Source organism: Mirounga leonina, unplaced genomic scaffold (genome assembly GCF_011800145.1).
Source record: "Mirounga leonina isolate KUSES-001 unplaced genomic scaffold, KU_Mleo_1.0 Mir_174, whole genome shotgun sequence".
Lineage (NCBI taxonomy): Eukaryota > Metazoa > Chordata > Mammalia > Carnivora > Phocidae > Mirounga > Mirounga leonina.
The window spans coordinates 50,920,987-50,944,182 of record NW_023270451.1 but is presented as its reverse complement, the minus strand read 5'-3'; the positions used below and the strand labels follow the sequence as shown (position 1 = coordinate 50,944,182).

The 23,196-nt window shown below is 38.9% G+C and overlaps 1 protein-coding gene across 1 annotated transcript in view; it reads left to right on the top strand.

Moving 5' to 3' along the window:
• Nucleotides 1-9,123: 9,123 nt before the first annotated feature.
• ELMO1 (engulfment and cell motility 1) overlaps nt 9,124-23,196 on the top strand; it is a 540,114-nt gene continuing 526,041 nt past the window's right edge. Inside the window, exons 1-2 of the mRNA XM_035020922.1 lie at nt 9,124-9,251; nt 20,826-20,891. Coding sequence (XP_034876813.1) covers nt 9,240-9,251; nt 20,826-20,891 — 78 coding nt within the window. The 5' untranslated portion in view covers nt 9,124-9,239. The remainder of the gene's footprint in view (nt 9,252-20,825; nt 20,892-23,196) is intronic.

The following is a 23,196-nucleotide window of genomic DNA, read 5'->3' as shown; positions in this document are numbered from 1 at the left end:
TCACTAACACAAGTTCCCTTTTCTTGGGAACTGGGCTGACTCTCAGTATAAGGAGCCAGAAGGCTAGAGTTACTCATGAAGCGTTGATTTTTGAAACATAAGCCCTAAAAGGACATATTTCCAATCACAGATATCTGCCTTTTGTGCTAAATCACCGTGGAGCGGTCTTTGTTTACAAAGCATCACATTATCTGACAACAAAACCTCATAATGCCACAATTAAGACTCCTTTCATTTTCCCAACACTGTTTGCGGATAGTTCTTCACATAAAAACTTTGAGATTTTTTTCATCCTACTAATTTATGCCATCATAAATGGGAGTATAATATTCTGTTTAAAAAGAAGCATAAACATATTTTGGGGATACAGTGCAAAATCTGAAGCCTAAAATTAATATTTACATGCAATTTTCAGTGATTTATTAATTAACTCTCAACTAAAGTAGCTCTGATGTTGAAAGGGTGGATTTGCTATTGGTTCCTAAACTACTTTAACTGCCAGGAAAAAAACCCTACAATTATAAACAAGACATAGGCAACCGTGGTAACAGATCTACTTTCCACAACAAATAAATTTTTTTCAAAAACAATTAATGTTCCTTAATGTTTGACTAATTGTTACAAGCACTTCCATGATACCTGTTACATTTTTGAAGACATTGATGTCTTCATAACCATGGATCTAGATGCATTAACTTTACATTAATTATATGGACCTAGGTTATATTAGTGTTAGACCTGAAAACCCTATGACTGTGTTTTGCTCCAATTTTAGACTATTTTATTATGCACATACTTTATCAACAAACAGTTAATAATCTGGAAGTTATACAATGATTTATAATGCATGATGGGCTATTGAGCAGTTACTATTTGAAAGTAATAACTGCAATGGAAATCCAAATGGTTTTCCAAATATGAGGAGCAGTAAATCCCCTCCAGCTACTTTTCATACCATAAAACTAGAAGATATTTCACAAATTATCTGGGCCAGCTTTAAAGAAACTGAATGCGATAAAAATTATTTCCCAGAATGCCTTAATCAGAAATGATTATTCAGAACAACAGCTAAATTTTTTTAAAATTTTTTATTGTTATGTTAATCACCATACATTACATCATTAGTTTTTGATATTGTGTTCCATGATTCATTGTTTGTGCATAACACCCAGTGCTCCATGCAGAACGTGCCCTCTTTAATACCCATCACCAGGCTAACCCATCCTCCCACCCCCCTCCCCTCTAGAACCCTCAGTTTGTTTTTCAGAGTCCATCGTCTCTCATGGTTCGTTTCCCCCTCCGATTTCCCCCCCTTCATTCTTCCCCTCCTGCTATCTTCTTTTTTTTTTCTTAACATATATTGCATTATTTGTTTCAGAGGTACAGATCTGTGATTCAACAGTCTTGCACAATTCACAGCGCTCACCATAGCACATACCCTCCCCGGTGTCTATCACCCAGCCACCCCATCTCTCCCACCCTACCCCCCACTCCAGCAACCCTCAGTTTGTTTCCTGAGATTAAGAATTCCTCATATCAGTGAGGTCATATGATACATGTCTTTCTCTGATTGACTTATTTCACTCAGCATAATACCCTGCAGTTCCATCCATGTCGTTGCAAATGGCAAGATCTCATTCCTTTTGATGTCTGCATAATATTCCATTGTGTATATATACCACATCTTCTTTATCCATTCATCTGTCGATGGACATCTTGGCTCTTTCCACAGTTTGGCTATTGTGGACGTTGCTGCTATAAACAACGGGGTGCACGTACCCCTTCGGATCCCTACATTTGTATCTTTGGGTTAAATACCCAGTAGTGCAATTGCTGGATCGTATGGTAGCTCTATTTTCAACTTTTTGAGGAACTGCCATACTGTTTTCCAGAGTGGTTGCACCAGCTTGCATTCCCACCAACAGTGTAGGAGGGTTCCCCTTTCTCCACATCCCCGCCAACATCTGTCGTTTCCTGACCTGTTGATTTTAGCCATTCTGACTGGTGTGAGGTGGTATCTCATTGAGGTTTTGATTTGGATTTCCCTGATGCCAAGCGATGTTGAGCACTTTTTCATGTAGACACATTGGCCATTTGGATGTCTTCTTTGGAAAAATGTCTGTTCATGTCTTCTGCCCATTTCTTGATTGGGTTCTTTGTTCTTTGGGTGTTGAGTTTGATAAGTTTTTTATAGATTTTGGATACTAGCCCTTTATCTGATATGTCATTTGTAAATATCTTCTCCCATTCTGTTGGTTGTCTTTTGGTTTTACAACAGCTAAAATTTATTGATCACCTACTCTATGCCTGAGAGTGTCCAATCAATTGGCATGGATTTCTCGGGTACTATGTCATCCTCATTTTATGCTTAAGAAAACTGAGGCTTGTAACAGTCAAGTAACTTGTTCAAAGTCAACCTTCTGATAAAAGGACTTAAACCTGACCTGAGTTCAGGAGCTGAGCTCTTATCTCCTATGTAATAAATAAATGTCAACCGCATTTTGCCAACCCATCCTAGGTACATGAGTATTAAAAAGGCTGGCTTTTCCATTCTTCCTAAGCTTCATTCAGCCAACATAATGTTCAAGATATCTGGGGAATTGGATTCTATAAAAAAGATGCCAGAAGTGACCCAATTAGTCAAGAACACCTATTTTTAAAGGTGACTAAGATTGTTTGAAGGTCCCTTATTTTTGAAAGCCCCTTTCTGAATAATGCACCACCTCTTGCCTAGAATCTTTTCTGTGTAGGAATAGAGATAAAAATAGCCTGGAATGGCTTTTAATAAGATCCTTCTTTTTTGGGACACATGGAATGTCCCTGTGTGACTAATTTATAGCCATTCTTTAAGCAAATAAGTAAATTTGGACCAAAACTCTAAATACTAAGTGCACATTTGAGGCTTTTTGATGCTTATTCTCCCTTGCCATGAAAATATTGCCAATTTCTTGACTGTGTTAATGTGCTCTATTATGTAAGATGGTATCATTGGGGAAAGCTGAGTAGTGGGAATGTGGGACCTCTCTGTACTATTTCTGCAGCTCCTCATGTGTCTATACTTTCAAAATAAAAAAGTTTTAAATATTGCCAAATTTCCATCTTGCTAGGGAAATGAACTTCCGAGTTTTGCAGCTGGTAACTTGCATCCAATTAAACTTCCCCTTGGGGTCTTGGTCATCAATTTGAAAGAAGCACTGATGTGTGAAATGGGCACAACTCGTTATCATACGAGGACCAATGGAGCACATCCATAAGCCTGCATCAGAGGGTCAGCCACATGCCCTTGTCCTGGTATCTAGCTGAGGACCAGGCTGTTTTCTGAAAAGCCTCATTAGAAATGAAAGTCAGCCTAGTGAGGAAGACTCTCAACTGCCTCTAGTGTACTAGTCCCCCTGCAAAAAGACAAACTCACCAGGTGACAGGATGAGTCCCAGACACAGGGCTTCAGTGAGTTGGGAGGAGTCAGCTATGCTCCTTGGCCTGGCTGCTACCTCTGGATACTTACTTGTACATATCAGTGCCAAACTCTGACAAGGACAGATCACAGGAAGGCTGGGTTCTGGGACGGGAACGTGCAAGAGAGAGAAAAGCAGAGCAGTCTTGTGCAGGCGAGCAAGGCCAGTCCTGAGCAGAGCTGCAAGAGCTTACAGGGCCCCTGTCATCAGAGGGACTGCTCGCATGGTCACCCAGGAAATCTATTCTTTGTGAGCTGCCTTGAGCAACTAGGAACAGTTCCCAAAATAAGACATTGATTTGAAGGATTGGTGGAGGGTAGAAGAAAAAAAGTAATGATTTGTTCTCAAGGCACCTGCCTGAAATGCAATCCCTGCTTTTTGTTTGTTTGTTTGTGTAGAAAGACAGGAGGGAGATAAAGAACGCTGATAGCTTCCCCTAGCTAATGAGGCTGATCCTGGAAGTTTGTGGAACTCACTTTGGCCCATCCTGCCCAGAAACACTGCCAAAGAAGGAGGTTTGTCCCAGTTGGTATTCAGAAGAACCTGTTCAAGGTGGTATCTGGAACAAGGTTGCAACTTCGAAAAGATAGAGCCCTGCACACAGCATGAATTCAGAGATGGAAGAAGATCTGCTAACAGAATTTGGGAAGACAAATGATGGGTCAGGGAATACAAGGAACTCTTGCACGAGCCATTCCATAGACTGCCCCGAAACTGCCCATTCGTCTTCTGCCGTCAACCTACCAAAAGCCCTGTTGGCGTCCCTGGAAATAGATTGCTAAATAAGCCTAAGCCTTTTTTGGTTCATAGAATTGGTGAATCAAAGGGGCAGAAGATTTATCACATGCCTCTGAAGATCATTTATAACTTGGCTAAGTGGCCCAGGATAAAACCACAATAAAGGTGATTCATGCAGGAAATCCATTCTGTTGAGGCAGAAATGAAAATCCACATTAAATCACAGTCTATTCTGTGCACGGGAGAATTGAAGTGAGCCAAGCTCAGTGGATTCCCAGGCACACTGAAGGCTGAAAACCATTGTTCTTGTAAAATGGGGGAAATGAGACTCTTTTAAAGTGAGAATGCAGCCTCTAGCTCTGAGAGCAGGGAGGTACTCCTGACTGGGATGAACAGCCCAATGGCCCTGCCAAGCGGGTGTCTGGGACTATATTCCCGGATGGCAGCCAGCCTGGGGATCTATTCAATTACTGCAAGTTCCTTGCCAGGAGGTTTTTATCAGCTGCACTATTTATCAAGACAATTGGACCCAGTACAAAAACCCACCTTTGCAAATTGCCACGAAAGGACTGTCTATGTGGCTGAATCAGGGATGTATGCTGCCTCTTGGCTTTTGAACTCAACTGTAAATTTACTGCATTTTCTCCTGGCTGGGATCACCTGGAAAATTTGCTTTCCCCTCTCCTTCACCTTCCCTTCTTGGTCTAGAGGTCTCATGTATTGAGGGATGATGTAAATGCAAGAGCAAGCTCACAGAGCAATCACAATGGACCCATTATTTTGCATGTGATTTATTATTTTTTGTGCGACATTAAAGTCTTCTCAGCTTCTTTCCCTTCCTACAGCTGCAACCACACTTCTTCCCATTTTCCTTCTGCTATCTATCTGTTCTCACTCTTGGGCATTGGTTATGACAAGCCCACATACTCACTTTTCAGTGAGAAGTTGACTGATGCTGCATCAGAAGGCCTCAGTTTTATTGGAAATTAACAAAAAATGTAGTCTTTCTAGTATACTTAATTAGGGATTTTCCTTCTCCATTGGTTCTTTCCTTTACATTAGCCTTCATTCGTACAGTAACATTGCATGTGACTTAAAATATAATTATTCAGTCATAATGGACAACCTCTAATGCAAGCCGATTGACAGCAAGGGAGTCCGAAATGGAGATAATCCACAAGCGCATACAGATCAGTATGGCACTCACCATAAACCATTGGTGCTCATCTGTTGTCTTTGCTGAAAGCTGACAGTGACCACTGTGACACGTTCTGAAGGGTGGTCTAAGCAGCATGTTTAGAGCTGTGATAAAGGTAGGAATTCCATCCACAGTGTATTTAGCAAAGACAAAACCTCATCAAAGTAAAGCCCCTTCCCTGGAAATAAGTAAAATCTACTACCTTGTTACACTCTTATCAAAAGAGCTGGTGTCCCTATAGGTGACGGGGACTTGTCTACTGACAAAACACTTGAAAACTGGATTTATATGAGAATCATTGGCTTTCTTAAAAAATAATTCCTGTCTCTTCTTATGCCTAGAAGGGATGCACTGCAAACATCAGCCATAAAGAAGGCTTATTTTATGGTAAAAGCAATCTGGTAGATTATAGATAGAACACTAAATTTGTCTGGTCATACAAATCTTATGATTTGAACTAAACATACTGAATGCATCAATTAACCAGAGTTCCTATTAGATTTATTTTTTACAAAAACTGTTTCCCTGGAATGCCTGGGTGGCTCAGTCGGTTAAGCATCTGCCTTCGGCTCAGGTTATGATCCCAGGGTCCTGGGATTTGGCCCCACCTTGGGCTCCCTACTCAGTGGGGAGTTTTCTTCTCCCTCTCTCTCTGCCCCTTCCCCAGCACGTGAGCGCTCTCTCTCTCGCGCGCTTTCTCTCTCTCCCTCTCTCTCAGATAAATAAAATCCTTTAAAAAAATTGTTTCTCATCTCAATACAGTCAGTACTTTGATTCGTTCCCCTTTCAAAGACTAAGGGAAAGGATATGCTGCTGGTAACAGACTGCTGCCCATCAAACTAGATGGAGAGAATTGATTTAATGAAGAGTTTCTATTTAGGAAGAAGCAGTAGGAGGAAAGGGCAACAGTTGGAGCTTCTACCAGGTTGGCTGGTGTTTTACATGCTGGAGAAGCAGCTGGAAATTTGGGTGACAGTTTTGAAAGCCTGATGATAAGAAAAAGGTCACTGAAATTGAAATGGTGGGTGGGAAAGTGGAGCAGACCAGGATAATGTGGCAAACCTGAATTATCTCATGCGTGTTAAAGCTTTTAAGGAACTCTTTTCTTTTTACGTCAAACAGTTTGCTATTCTCTCCAGTGACTACTGTCCCATGAATGACATAGATTATTTGCCTTTTTTTCTTCTATCTAAATCAATTCTAAAAGCAATTTTTTAAAGTTCAGTTTATATGATAAAGAATGTTCCCATCAGACCTGAGTCACATTGTGAATGTGTGTCTTTTGCTTTAGTATGTAGTTTTTTTAAGCCAATGTTGTTCCCAAACTACCTTAGAAACAATGTGTGTATTTACAAAACTAACAAACATTGTAGCTTGGAAAATTCCTTTGGCACAGACAAGAGCCTTCAGCCACAAAAGCTCCTGACTTAAAAGCTGAGCCAAATAAAACTTGACAGGAAGGCAAAATATTTTATAGGCAATGTGACATTTTATAATAATGGAATAATAAATGCAGAAAGGAAAATGAACCAAAGCTGAAATATCATCTGAGATCCATTGGATACTAAAGGGAGGTGAATCTCATTTAAATTTTCCTGTTTTTATTACACTAATAATTATGTCTATGACTGAAGCACTCTTTAACTTGGAGAACTCCAGTATTTCTAATCACATTGTCGCATATTACCAATCACTTGTCTGTATGAGATCTGGACAATTCATTACAGAAGCCTTGGTAGCATGCTGAAGTGGATGGATACAGAAAGAAAGTGATGGAAAAATCACAGAACCACTTAATCAAGCACTTCAATTTGCAACCAAATCAAGCAATGTTTAAATCAACCTGAAGAACACAATCCAACCCAAAACACATCCACAACTTGACATTATATCAGATTATCGATGGAATTAATAAAGAGCAAGTAAGCTTCCTTGCCAATGTCTTGTCTTCCACCCTACTACAAGGCTCAGTGACCAGAGTTGATTTGGGTCAGTTTGGGAGAATCAGCAAGGGTCTATCAACCACCTTTCTAGTCCATAGGACAATGGTAAAGAGGGTACAAAGCATTGATGTTTTAGTCTGGGAAAAGAGAAATAGTCGAGGCTGGTTTTAACACAGTTGGGTTAGATTAGGATGAAGTGAGAGCTAGGATTGCGAGGAAAGTTGGTGTGTGGATCCTCCCCCGGGCCAGGAGATAAGCGTCTGCCTTTTTGAAGTGCTAGTCAAATGCACTTTGGCTTCATTCCAAATGGATGGACTCCAGGCTGGGAAAAGCCCATCAATCCTCATGTTCATCACACAGAAGCAGATATTTCTCCAAAAGAATGACCATGATATAATACTGAAGAAACAAACCAAGGCAATAGGAAACTCACAGTCATCAAATCAGTGGTTAAAACAATGATTTTTGCTAATGTATTAATTAATTATTCATTTGACAGACTTTTATCATTTGACAGTAGTATTAGGCGTTCATCATTTGACCTAGTTTTCCACAGTAATATATGAAGTGCTGGAGGACAATTGGAAATGATGTAAGCATCTTATCTCTGGATATTTGGTTTCATTAGGTCTGGAGTGGAGTCTAGAAAAAGGTTTGTTTGTTTGTTTGTTTGTTTGTTTGTTTGTTTGTTTTAAACTCCTGAGGTGATTCTAAGGATTAACAAGTTGGGAACCCAGTGATCTGAAACAGAGGTTCTCAGTCTCTGTGTTGCCTGGTAGGTCAGAGAAGGTGAGCAGGGAGGAACCAGAGCTGCTGCAGAAAACATTGAGTTTAGCTCCAGTCTCTGTGCCTACCGCACACCAGCTATGGGGTGTGTCGCTGAGGAAGACTCAGAACTTTTGATCCAAACACTACCTTACTGCTTAGACCTGTGTGACCAGAAGCCAGTAACTAAACTCCTGGAAGGGATGCTTATTACACCTCCTTTCAATTGTTAAACATTCTAAGTGAGATTGTAACGAGGTCTTGTCTGGCGCCTGGTCCAGCAACAGGCTTAGTTTCTGTCCTCCTCCCTCGCATATGGTGTAGCCTTTCTTCCCCACCTCCTTTAATGTTAGAAATTGTTTCCATTCTCCCCAGCCCACTCCCAACCTACACACTCCATGACAGCTTCTTGACAGTTCCACCACACCCACCACCACACTCACTGACCTCCCTCCTCTCTGCACTTCTTTGGCCCTCAGATTCAGGATCACATAATCTGATACTCAACTGTCCTCCAATTTCTTCATGAACATTGCTTTAGTTTTCCTGTCCTAGCTCTCCCTGAGCACTCGGACAATGTTTTCTTCACGGAGGTGCAAAAGAATTACTTGTTGGTTGACCAAAAGTACCTGTTGCGCTGCTGCCATAAAAGACATCTAAAGAGGAAGGGGAAACCCTCGATTTTCTATCGACATAATGCAGTGGAGGCCAGCCAACGTTGCCACTGCTTCTTGTAGGCATTAGTATTCTGAAATAATCATCAGAATGCCAGTCTCCTTCCACCCCCACTCACTTATTTTGTTGGAAAAATGCAAAACCTGCATTTTCCATGAACCAGATCTCACTCTATGCACAGAGTGAATGCAGTGTCTGTGTTTAGCATCCCAATGTGATAATTATGCATTATGCTTACTCCATGGCTGAATCTTACATTTCTATACTAAAACACAAAGGAATGACTAAATAATCTAGTGTGTTATCTTGCCCTTCCTTACCATCGTGTTTTTTTCTTATCATCTAGATTGCCCCCATGCTGAAATGTGCCTGTAAAAATGACTGCGAAACTTCAGATGTATATATGATTTAAAATGTGAGTGATGAGAAGAGGTGAATTGCAGGGACATCCGTGCCAGCAAACACATGAGCATATTGGTAAGAGGTAGCACTCTGTGTGTGTGTGTGTGTGTGTGCGCCTGTGGAGAAAGCAGATTTTTTTTTAATGAGGAACAAAAGCTGGGTTATGTAAGCAGCACTGTTCAAAACAGCTTGTATAGCAAGAATGGAAACAAGGTATGAATATTCATAAGTAAAATGGAAGAAGCGTTCATTTGCAAGGAGGAAGAGGAGATGAAATTCTGAATATTGTTTGACCACAATTTTATCCAGGAAGCTTTAGATGTGTATATCACATAATATAACATACAAACACAAAACCAACTAACCCACTGCCTCATTATTCCCCTTCTTTAACACACTAATAACCAGTTTATTAATATTTCTGCATGTTATTCAGTCAGGTTGTCTTAAATTTGATTCTTCTTCGGACACGTTCACTAAAAGTGGAAGAAGAAAGAGATAACAGAAATAAGAATCATATACAAAATTAGCCGCAAATGAATCAAAGGCTTAAATGTAAAAGCCAAATCTATAAAACTCATACAAGAAAACATAGGAATAAATCCTTGTGACCTTGGATTGGGAAATGGATTCTTAGATATGACATCAAAAACATAAGCAAGATAAGAAAAATAGATAAGTTGGACATTATCAAAATGAAAAACTTCTGTGCTTCCAAAAGACATTATCATTTGCAAATCATATATCTGATAACAGCCTTGCATCTAGAATATATAAGGACCCTTGTAGCTCAGTAATAAAAAGTCAGTAGCCCAAATAAAAATGGGCAAAGACGGGGCACCTGGGTGGCTCAGTGGTTAAGCGTCTGCCTTTGGCTCAGGTCATGATCCCTGGGTCCTGGGATTGAGCTCCGCATCGGGCTCCCTGCTCAGAGGGGAGCCTGCTTCTCCTTCTCCCACTCCCCCTGCTTGTGTTCCTTCTCACGATGTGCCTTTTTAATGATGGGGTCTAACATAAGTGAGATTTTTTTCCCCTCAAGGAGAACTTTGATCCCTCATACCTTTGCCTTGAAAATTGGAAGGCTCAGAGCAAAGTTGATGTCAAATGGCAGACTATAAGGTAGCATTTGTCACAGTGTTCAATCTCCAGAGCTTAAGCTTGATAGTATTTTTCTTTTCTACATGAAGCCAAGAACAGATGGAATAATCTTCCAGAATTTGATTAGGAAATCAGTGGATCTTGAGAATGAGATGAAAGTATTAACTTTGGTATCAGGTATAGTAAGGGCAAAAATTAAATACACTTCAACCTGTTCACAGTATTTAGATAATCAGCCCAGAATTGATCTGTAGGCCTGTGTTTTCAAATTCTGCTCCTTAGAGGTCGAGGAGGGTATGTTCCAGGTTCTCCAGAGAAGCTCCACTTTTACCTGTTCTAAATATGGAGTTTCTGCTTAAGGAAGAGATCCTAGGACTAAACAAACAAGTGTTGAAACATTCCATTTTAATTCACAGAAGCATCCTGAGCTTTCCCAGCCTCGCAAGGTTTTTGGCAAAACATGAGTCAGGTTAAGGTTCCAACTTGACTCACAGAGGAAATCCCACAGTTCACAGAAGCCCTGCTTCATATAAAGGACCTCCCAGCCCAAATATTTTTCAGAGTCTCCTGGAGGCATTTTGCACATGCTCAAGATCAAGTCACCATGTATTCATTCAACAAGCATCAGTTCTGTGCCTGGAACAATGCAGGTATCTGCCAGGTGTCAGGTGAGGACTTCCAGCCCTTCCCTCACCCTTGACCTTTGTTCTTTTGGTCAGGCAAGACTACTACTTTCAATGAAGAAGGAGAGAGCATCTTTCCAGTCATTTTTGACCAGCTACTAATGAAGAAATGCCAAAACACCTGGAGGAAACACGATCCTCCCTAATTCTTTCAACACAAACACATAACAACAAGATGTTCTGGCTGTTTAAAAAAAAATCTAAGGGGCACCTGGCTGACACGGGGGATGAACACGTGACTCTTGCTCTAGGGGTTGTGAGTTCGAGCCCCATGTTGGGTATAGGGATTACTAAAAATAAATAATAAATAATAATAATAAATAAATAATAAATAAACTAAAAAATAAAGTATACAATTTAATGTTTTTTTTTTAAATCTATACTGCTTTAGGTCAGCGATAAAGCTAGATTTTTCATCATTTAGCTTTAGACTATGGAATCTCAAAGATTAATGGAATTTCATTGTTCGTAGAATAAAAGGGCTTTCGAAAATCTAGCTTAAAATTGCCATTGCTGCTTTCATGTGGCATCTAACTAGCAGTTTCTGACTTGGCCTCATCCAGTTTCCCATTGAAACACGCATGGAAACTCAGAACAACGAACCCTCAGATAGACAGTTCACCTATTACTAGAACACGTGTGGTACCTGCACTAACTCATTAGTGGAGTTAATATTTGAAGAGCTGAAGCCGCATTTGGTGGAACCAACAAAATATTTTGTGACTGAAAAAGCCTTATCCCTCCCACCCTGGCTCAGGGAGCTGAGTCTCTGCCAGTCATAACTTGCATAAGTGTTCTGCCTTCCCCCCATCGGGAGGCCCAAACCACCCTTTTCAGATCAAACTAATTAGAAAAGATTGGGTATTTTGGTTTTTGTCTCTATATTTATATTTTGGGCAATATTGCTTCTATATGCGTTTGGCCAATACTATGGTGAAATTATCTTAAATTTAACTTAGGATACAAGGAATTCAGTTTTGTTCACTGATGCATGTCTAGTACCTAGAACAGTGCCCTACAAAGAGTAGACACTCAATTAATATTCATTGTTTGAATGTGTGTATATAATTAGTTTTAAAAAGTCAATAGGACCACAATTAACTTTTAATCACACTTGTACTTTATTTTTTTTTTTTAAGATTTTATTTATTTATTTGACAGAGAGAGACACAGCGAGAGAGGGAACATAAGCAGGGGGAGCGGGAGAGGGAGAAGCAGGCTTCCCGCTGAGCAGGGAGCCCTATGCCGGGACTGATCCCAGGACCCTGGGATCATGACCTGAGCCGAAGGCAGACGCTTAACGACTGAGCCACCCAGGCGCCCCTGTACTTTATTTTTTAAAGATAATTTAGGTACAAAATTCTTTAATAATGGTTAAAAAATTTTATAAAGGATTTTATCATGAAATTCACCAAGAGCTCAGAGAAATACAGGAGTTGGTTGAAAGAAAGAATAAACATTTAACAGCAAGGGAACTAAAATAGCCTTTGTTTATTAGTGACCTTCAAGGAAGCAGCCCTGTGTCCTCTCTCCGCCTAACCAAAGCAAGTGTTAACAAGCCTCCTCATTTGCTGGAGCAGAGCTAGGTTCCCTGTCAATGCCGCTGACACTGGAAGGAAAAAGAAATAATTACTTCTTAAAGTCACACATTAATTTAAGCATTTGGGAAAATTCAATTTGTGAAAAATAAAGAATTAAGTGGGAACAAAGGAAATACTGTGTTTCATGCCAGACTAGAAAGGTTAGAGATGGAAACTCAGTGAACAGAATGAAGTGTGTGGAAAAACAGTGAGTTGAAACCCATGGGGAGACCAAACCGGTACCCCAGTGCGGTTGGCACGCACCTCTCCACCAGTGAATGGGGATGGTACCCTCTGCACACTACTACCACTGGCTTCCCTCTGTTTAGACAAGGTGCAGAATGCTCACTAACCTCCTGGCAACCTACTTGCTTTAGGAAGGACATTCATATCGTGAGCCCTGATTGGAGGCTTAAGTGTCCATGAAGTGAGAGGTGGCTCTGAGGCCTTCTTTATCCTTCTCTTTCCAACCCTGCACCAAACTCCTGTGATTTCTATATCTAAATTACTTTCTTCCTCTACCTCCTCAACTTCGACAGATAAACAAGAAATCCTAGATTAAAATGTTTTTAATTCTGCCATTTAAAAGTGCTTTAAAATATAGGTTTTATTATTATTATTTAAGTATGGTAAGGCCACCAGATCAGAAGACAACTGCCCCTGAAAAGATCGTTTGTTATACCTTTAGATCCCAAGAGGAGGATCATGCCACGCCATGCCACGGAGGGCTACATGGGGAAGCGCCAGGGTCAGTCAGGAGGCAGAGGGAGAGGGGAAGATGGTGAGCCAGAGCCTTTACTGTGATTTCCGTAAGAAGGCATGGGCCTGGCATGATGAGAAAGTTTAGGATTGGCTAGTTTGGATAAGTTTAGTGGGTTCTGGGGCATAGGGTCTGTCCCTAGTTGTCTAGTACCTAGTCCTGGGGTGATTAGGACAAGTGGATAGTGGCCCAAAGTGTGAAAGCCAGAGGAAGGAGGTGGGGGTGGGGATAAGGGCTCTGGATTGGTTGGTTTGCATTTGAAAGGCATGCTCAGGGGCCAGTTGCTTACTCTCTCTGGGAATTGGCTAACCCTGGGAATGATAGTCCCTCCATGGTCAGCCAGGCCCCAGATGTCAAAACATCAGAATACTGAAAATAGAAGACATGGTTAATAAAAAAGGCACTTGCATAGATTCAGTTTACCCGAGTAGTAAACCAAGCATTTCTCACTTGGTGACTTCCATTACAATGTGGAACTCCAGTATTGGAAGGTTGGGCTACCTATAAATTCAAACCCATAAAAAAGGGTTTCAAACTGGATATGAATAAACTGCTTCTATTCCCAGGGAACCATCCTCATCCTTGCCCTGGTGATTTGCCCTATCTGAGTGCTAAGAAAAATACTCAGGAGGATGCTCTATGCTTTATTATTGACCATTAACTTGTCACACTATGAAGGAAAAGGATGGTTTAGGACTGCTGATGAGAGCGAGAAGATTTTCTCTCTATCACAAGGTGGAAATCCAACCTAATACATCAATAGCAGAAGCTCTTACCACTCAATAGAAGTTCAGAGCCTTGGAGAAATGGACCTGCAGGAAATTACTTTCATGGAGGAGAAAAAAAAAAAAAATGACACCAGGTTATTTGTCCCAAATGGCTCATCCTAACCTCCAAAAATAAAATACAGATAAAGATGTCAGGAGAAGGGAGACATTCAACCACATTTAAAACCAAGACTTTCTACCAGCCTATTACTGGAGTTTGGAAAGAATGCTCTCTAGCACTAAAGCTGATGGAATTGGAGAGAAAAATACAATCCAGTGGCTCATTCACTGAATGCCAATTTGCCTAAGGTGGGAAGTGCTTGCCTTCACCTTGCACAGTTTATGCCCTGGCTATTAAAATCCAAAAGAAGGCTGTATGGATTTTTCTTCCTCTGGGATGAATAGGCAAGCAAAACAAAAACAGAAACAAAATAAGCCTGTGGAAAAAAAAAAAAAAAAGGTTATTACCAAGGGATGAAGAATGCCAAAACAAGACGTTGAGAACTCCAGAGGAAAAATAAGCCTCTGAAATGACTTTATTTCAGAAACTGAAGGCAATTGTTAAAAACTGTCAACCTCAGCAGGATGAAAGAAGACATATCTATCCTTCATGAAAAAGAAGCAGGAAAAAAAAAAACAGAAATAGAAGAGCCTGAGATGCAAAGGGAAATGGATAAGATAAGAAAGGTATTCAAGAAAACTAAAAATGTAGTAACAGCAGAACCCAGAACCGCAACAATTACTGGGAAAAAACAAAACTGCTAATTCAGAAAATCAAATAAGTGATAGAGACAGCAAGATTAAGAAACGCTTCAGGAGAACAGAGAAAGAGAATTAAGAAATTAAAAAAAAAATGACAAGAAAGGAGATAAGTGTCTAGGACAGAAAATAGAGTCAACAGAATAATTATTTGGTGTACCTGAGAAAAATCACAGGACAGAACAAGAGCAAGAATCAGACATAAATGTTGAATACTTTCAAAGACCAGAAAATACTGGGGAATTCAACTCAATTGGGTTTACCACATTCCTAGAAACTTAGATACATACTGACAAAATACTTGCTTTACAAGAACTACAAGAAAATAAAAAATAAGTCTATAAATTGGAAAGTGGGTTATGTGCAAAAGATAAAAATCAGGTTGTCCTTAGCCTTTTCTTCTGTGACACTAAATGCTAAAGACAAAATATTGGCAGAGTTTTGAGGCAGAAGATTGAAATGTAAGAATTTTATCATATGCAAGGTTGTTTCCTCACAGTGTGAGGTCAACATAAAAACATTTCCAGAGTGAAATGTTTATATGAAAATATATTATTAGCCTCTTTACCTTTTTTTAAAAGAGAAACTGAAATAAAGAACTCAAGATTGTAGATTTAAAGTGAGCCAATAATGACAGGCACCACTTAGTTCAAATAACTGTTGAAAATTTAGTTACAGTACCAAATGCAATTCTAAAATAATTTTTGACAAAGAAGATTTCTACAACAAAAGAATTTATTCTCAAAATCTTAATCAAAAACTTCAAATTGTTACAAAATCTAGGAATTAGGGTGATTATGGTAGGAAAAAAAGGTTCTTAAATTCCACATTTCATATAAGGAAGACTCAGAGGATAGTTTTTCATTCTTGATTTTGATGTAAGAAGATTACAGTTTTTTCATGTTTATTTAAAAAAAACCTTAAAGATAGCCAACAGCAACACAAAATACACAATATGTAACCTTCAAATCAATGAAGATAAGTGCAGACACATGATGTGATCCTAATTTTAGTTTTAAAAATGTCTGTGAAAATCTATATGTAACATGGTAGGATATTTTTTTCAATTTTCACTGTTTTCTAAAATGAACATATATTAATTTTAAACATCAAAATTGTTTTTTACAAGAAATGTCTCATATATATAAATGAAAAGAAATTCATTGGCATTTTCCAACCAGTTTCCATGAGCCGCATTTGTTTGCTCTGTGCAATTCACCATCAAAATTGTCCTTATGTGCAGAATCAATTAAACATCCCCTGAGAAAATGGGCTTAATGCAAACTTCCAGTTGTACTTTTGGAAAAAAATGACCTGAATCCCTTTAAACAATGATTTGCAATTCAAACATCATTTGCACAACATTTGCACTGAGGTTGTAGAGAGGGTTCTTCTTTTCTTTAAATGCTAGAATGGCAACTACTCATGTACTTTCATTAGATAGTGATCTCTTTCAAGCCCAAGATTATTTCTTTTTTCATTCCCACTACGCAGCCCAGGGCCTGGTTATATGTTTGTCACATTCAAGTGAAATGAAATGATGTAAATTAAATTGTTCTGCCGGATGATTGTTGCCATCACCATGTTCATTCTCCTTATGGATCAAAAGGCAAGAAACACACAGCCTCAGATTTCTTTAGTTGCATCTTGAGCAATTCCAAATGATTCCTTCCTCTGTATTTTTTTTTTTAAGTTTACTCACACCTGCAAACCCAGGTGGTATTTGTTACTATATATGCTTTTAATTACCAGTAGCTTAAATGAGCCATAGTTGTGAAATTGCATTTTCTGCTTAAATTTAAAACTCTTTTTCCATCGTCTGATATTATTCGGGTCCTGACTTTTCTTCCCCCAAGTTCTATGGATCTGCATTAATTTTATTTTCTTCAGAAAACCTGTTTGAGCTAACAATGTAAACGTGGCATACTTTTTCATACCCCCAGGCCTTTGCTCATGCTGTTTACTGGCCCAAGTATCCTTTCCCCCCAGCATATTTATACTCATCTGAATTCAGATATCACCTCCTTGATGAAGCTTCTCCTCCACCTATGGGTTTCCATTTCCCATTGTACAGTCATTACAATGTTTATCAAGTAGCACAGGACCTGTATCTCCTTCATAAACCCAATTTATGGAGAGTTATGTGCGAGGCCCTCTCCCAGGCTCCCAAGATATAACATTGAACAGGTAATGAACTATGACATGGTACTGTCTTCATGGAGCTCCAGAGCTTATCTAATAAGATAACGATTAGTTTTGACAGAGCCATGATCAAAATAGACGGAATGATATTCATAGAATGTGTGTGTGTGGGGGGGTCTACTTTACATAGGTAGTCAAGGCAGACGTATTGGAGGGCAAACTAAGGCCACGGTCCAAAGTACAAGAAGGAGCTATACATGTAGAAACTGGGCAACTGCCTTCCAGGCAGAGAAAATAGCAGATGCAAAGGTCCTGAGGAAGACACAATCTTGCTCTGTTCAAGGAAAAGAAAAAGTTTAGCATGTCTCAAGCAGAGGGTGAGAATCCCCCACAAGGGAGAATGGTGGCATGAGCTGTCACTTAGGCAGAGGGACCCAGGTCGTGATGGCCCAGCAGTCAGTGGGAAATTTTGATTAAATCCATTAGTCATGAGTTACCATTCAAGAGTTTTAAATAGGGAAGTGACATTACCTCGTTTTTATTTTTTATTTTTATTTTTTTTTTAAAGATTTTATTCATTTATTTGAGAGAGAGAGAGAGCACATGAGGGGGGAGGGTCAGAGGGAGAAGCAGACTCCCCGCTGAGCAGGGAGCCCGACGCGGGACTCGATCCCGGGACTCCAGGATCATGACCTGAGCCGAAGGCAGTTGCTCAACCAACTGAGCCACCCAGGCGCCCACCTCATTTTTATTTTTAAAAGAAATGAAAATTCTTCACTGGGGAAGTAAATTGGCATGAGACATATTTTGGGTGGACAGTAGTACCATTTTACTGAAGTTGGGAAGGATGTGGGGCAAGGGGTGTTGGAACGATTGGGTTTTAGACACAGTATGTTTGAAAGTGTAAGAATCAAGTAGATAGGTGGATTTATGAACTTGCAGTTCATGAGAAATGTCTGGCTCAGAGATTTAGTTTGAAAGATATTCTCATATACATAGTATTTAAGGCTATGGGCTAGGAATGGATTACTTTGGAAGGACCCGGAATAAGACTCAGGCCAAGTCCTGAGGCAACCAAACGTTTGGAGGTCAGATGGAAGAGGGAAAGCTAACAAAGGAGCTCGAGAAGGAGGGGCCAGTAATGTTGGGAGTGTGATTTGAGAGAAAATGAAAGGAAAGTACTTGAGAAGGAGCAAACAGCCCAGTGTGTAGAATGCTGCTGGGAGTGGAATAAATGAGGATGGGTTTCCTTCCGAGCTGATCCACCCCAGCTGGTTGGTGGCCTTGTCCAAAGCAGTTTCGATGGGGTGTCAGGAACAGAAGTTAGATTGGAATGGATTGTAGAGGGGGTCTAAGTGAGGAAGGAGAGATGATAGGGGAGTAGCTCTGAGAGAAATTTTGCTGTGAAGGAGAGCAGAGAAATTACTTTCTGCCTATCTCCACAACATATACAAGACATAGGTTTTTGAACACATTACAATACTTTTTTCCAAGACTACTCAAAATATAAGAAGAATCAACTGACCAAATAGTAATATTTATAATAAATGGTGTGAGTAGAGAGAAGTCTCTGTTAATTATAGTACTTGTTTTGTTAGTTTCTGTTCTATCCTGCACAGCTAAATAAATAATAGCTGACATCTTAGGAATAACTGAAATTTGCCCAAATAAAATATATGATTTTATTCAGCACTCATAACAGCCCTATGAGGCAGGGGCTCTGATTATCCCACCTTATAGATGAGGAGTCCAAGTCTTAGAGAGTTAAGAGATTACATCAGACCAGAGACTTAGAAAGTGGTACAGGCTGAATTGGAACCCAAGTTTTGACTTCAGAGTATGCATTCCTAAACTTTGCAAAACAAGAGCTGGAGATAAGAGAGAAGGCATTAATGACATAGAATAAAAACTAGAATCTAAGCCATCCTCATTTACAGAAAAATGGTCTTTCTCAGTTCACTCATAATTTTGGTAACAAGATGAATGCTTTTGTTAAATAATCCTCAATAGTAATTTAGATAATTCTGCTGATGGGAATAAATGAATGGAGGCCTTTGATGTGATCCCTCTACCCCACCCCCCCACACCCTTTTAATGCAAGCAGGAAAGAGATTTAGGAAATGCCATCAATGTCCCACTAAATCTGGAATATTTAAGACTTACTATTCTAAAGGTCTCTAACAATATGCCCCAAACATTCATAAAGGAAGTGTCTGAGTAGAAGTAGTCTGTCCTTTATTTATGGGATTTATGAAAATGTGCTTATAGCAATAATTTCTAGGTATGTTTTTAAAAAAGAAGTAGGTTCCCCAAACATTTGACTAACCAGAACCCATATTCCATCAGTGTTTAAGGCAACATCCCCGTAGAAAAGTTGAGTCTCACACATTGTCTAAAGAGATCACCAAATGTGTACATGTAAAGAAAAGACAGAGGCGGAGAGTGAGCCTGCACAGGATGAATGCCCCCTTAAAACAGAACCCACTTGGCTCTCCAAACCAAGAGCTGCTGTACTCATTCAGAGAGCAAAGAGACACAACTCAACTCTAAGAAATGTTTAAGGCACACAGTCATTCAGTGATCCATGCATTTAGTCATCTCACAAATGGTTTTGAATTTTTCAAAGCACATAGCATTGCAAAAGAGGCAGTTCAAGCTTCTGAGGAATTTTTGATTGTCAGGAGGAAGATGAGTTCCTTGGCTTACTTGCGAAGTGCCACAGGAGTGATAGACGCCAAAACAAGGTGGTTGTGAGAACAGAAAAAAGAGTAGTGAAGAGTGTGAAAGACTGCAATGCAAAGGTGTAATATAGGTGGGTTTTGTTTAATTTTTGCAAATTTTAAAGGAAATATGTTGCCCGCTGTTTAAATTGCAAAGAAAAGAAGTACAACAAACACAATTCATTCTCAGGGAGCACTGATATTTCTGGGTTTGCATTTATACAATTGATATTGTACATATATACAAATACAATGTACATATAAAAGTCTCTTTTTTCATTCAGTGATATGTCATGTTTCTTGCCACATTATTTAATTTTCAACATCATTAAAAATTCTTCATATATACAGGTCATTTTGATGAGTGTTTAATACTCCAGTATATGGATAAACAGCAACTTATTTAAGCATTACCCTTTTTTGACCATTTGAGTTCAGTGCAATTTTTGATTGTTGTAGCTTATAAGATGATGGGATAAACACTTTAGTGCCAACCATGTTTGTCTTTTTCTCTAATTATTTTAAGTATACAATACCAGAGTGAGTGGGAGTGCCTGGGTGGCTCAGTCGGTGAAGCATCTGACTCTAGATCTTAGCTCAGGTCTTGATCTGAGTTTTGTGAGTTCAAGCCCTGCTTTGGACTCCACGCTGGGCTTGGAGCCTACTTCAAAATAAAAAAAATTAAAAACATCACCAGAGTGAGTGATACTTCTGGATCAAAAGACAGGGACATTTTTAGGGCTCTTTTTAAATGATTTTCCAGAAAGACTGCAGCAATTTCTACTTCTTCAAGGAACATATAGGTGTGTCTGTCTCACTAAACTCTAGACTACCATAGTCATTTTAAAAAAAATATATATTTATTAGTTCGATGAATAAAACAGTTACTCATAGTTTTTGAATTCTTTGACTTCTTTACTTAAATTCCATTAGTATTCCATTGCCACCTGCATTTTCCCTTTTGTGAATAATCTTTTAATATCCCTTGCTCATTTGCTTTTTGGTGTGCTAGCGTTTTAATGTGTTTGAGTTCATTTTATATCAAGAGTCATAACCTATTATCATATTTGTAACAAATATTTCCAAATATTTTCCTCACTAATGGTTTGCCTTTCAATTGTCTTTGTTTTCTGTCATCAGGATGGACAAAAGCAGAGGCAGAGAAGCATTAAAGCATTTGATGCCTTTGGAAACAGGAGGGTTCAGGTGGGTGTGGAGTTTCTGGATACATGTGCCTCTGTCCTGCAGATGAATCTGAAAAGTGGCTATTAAGAGCTGTGTATGGTTCATAGTTGGATTATTGTTAGTATACAGGGACAAACTATTGGAGGCTTAAAAGAAAAAGGAAAAAAAAAAAAAAGGAAGTGATATAATTAGACCTATCTCTTAGGATGGAGATCTAGCAGTAGGGAAAAGGATGAGTTGGAGGAGAAAGGGACCTTCCCAGTCTGTTCCTGGACTATTGACAGAGCCTCCTCAGTGATCTCCTAGGGTTAACTTACATGACTTTTTCTTTATGCTTAAATTTGAATATTTACATTTAAGCTAAAATAAGGAATGGAGTATGGGATGAAAATTTCTTTCTCACAGAAAGAAAACAGGTAAAGATGAGTGAAGATATCAATAAATTAGAAGTGTTTGTGAGGCTGACATTAAAGGAATATAGGACTTTCTTTTCCAAAATGTGCTTGTTTGGTGAACATATTTGACTAAATCCTAGAAATTATGTAGAAAAGGAAGAGAGAGAAAATCGTAAGAGATAGGCAAGCCCGAGAGCAGTAACATTGAGTGTTAGAGTTTAGAATTATTTGTAGGAATAGGTAACCTTTATGTTTTAGACATAAATAAAGTAGTTCATTGGGAACATTAACCTGGGAATGTGTAGTATGGATTGAAAAGAGAGGGAATAGAAGCAGGAAGATCAGTTATAAGTTTATTGCTTTGATACAGTATTTCTGGAAGGCAATTTGGTGATATGTAGCAACAAATAAAATACATCCATCTTTTGACCCAACAATTTCACTCCTGGGAATTTATTAAAGAAATAACAGAAAAAGTGTTTAAAATTGTATGTGCAAAGATGCTAACTGAACTGTTATTTATAATAGAGAAAAAATTGTAAAACTAAATATCCCACAATAATCCATAAGGTGAAATACTATGAAATGATTGTCATGACACAAATCTGTATTTATTAACCTTGAAATGGTTTCAAAATATATTTAAATGAAAGCAGAGGGGTGAAAAACAGTATATGTAGAATGCCTCCACCTTTACTTTAATCATATATATCCTCTCATCCTGCTAATGCTTGTTGAATTGTCATCTCAGTGGTGGTTTCTAAAGCAAACCTTATTTAGAGTAAATTTCACCAGATAAAATAGTCAAATTCCTCTCTTTCCTTCTTATAAGGAATGAAGTAAAACAGGATAGGGGCTAGGGCTTATTTATATACAGTCCCTGATCCAAAATGGTACCCAGTATGCCTGTGCCTAATGTTAAATTAAAGGAAGTTCCATGTTCTGTATGTTTGTAATATACAGTAATACACCAGTTCTGTTTCATTTCAATAACTGCAGAGGTACTTTCCCCAAATACAATTTATCATCTGATAGCCTTCAAATCCAGGTCTTCAGCAGTCACCGTAAGTCAGCTGTAGAAGTGTGGCATGGGTGATCATGGTTCTGGATTGAAAAATCTGCTTTCAATCATCATCTGCCACTTTATAGTGAATTTGGCAGGTCACTTAACCTCTTTGAGTCTGTGTTGCATCCTTAAAATGAGGATAATAAAGTATCTTTCCTTTAGTTGATGTGAATTGAATACAAATAAAAGCCCTTCCTTGACTTAATTCTTGTCTCTCTAGGTTAGGAATTTGAGACAAGGAATATAAATACTGGATTGTTTTACTTTTTATCTTAATTAAATTAAAAGTAACATTCCCAGGGGTACCTGGGTTCCTCAGTCAGTTGAGTGTCCTACTCTTGGTTTGGGCTCAGGTCATGATGTTGGGGTTGTGGGATGGAGCCCTGTGTCAGGCTCCATGGTCAGTGCAGAGTCTGCTTGGGATTCTCTTCCTTTCCCTCTTCCTCTCCCTTCCCCACTGCCCCTCCCCCTGCTCAAACTCTCTCTCTCTCAAATGAATAAATAAATAAAATCTTTAAAAAAGTAACATACTCCCAACCCACTGTCTAAAATGCTGAAGTATGTTTCCTTTATAATTATTCTTTTTGGAATAAACCACAGATTATTTTCCTCAAATATCATAAAACTTTCCTATTTTCATTAGTGTACATGCAAACTAAAGAGGATCTCAACTTAATTATGAGTATTTAAGATAAATAATTATGTTATTCATGTAAACTACCTCAGATTTGTAATCAAATTCATAGTCTATTTTCCAGAAAGGTAGGCCTACCTTCTTTAGGTTCATCTAAAACATTTTGCTCATGGAAACAAAATGCTATTTAAGATTTTTGCCATCAAGCAAATAAATAGGGAATCCTACTTG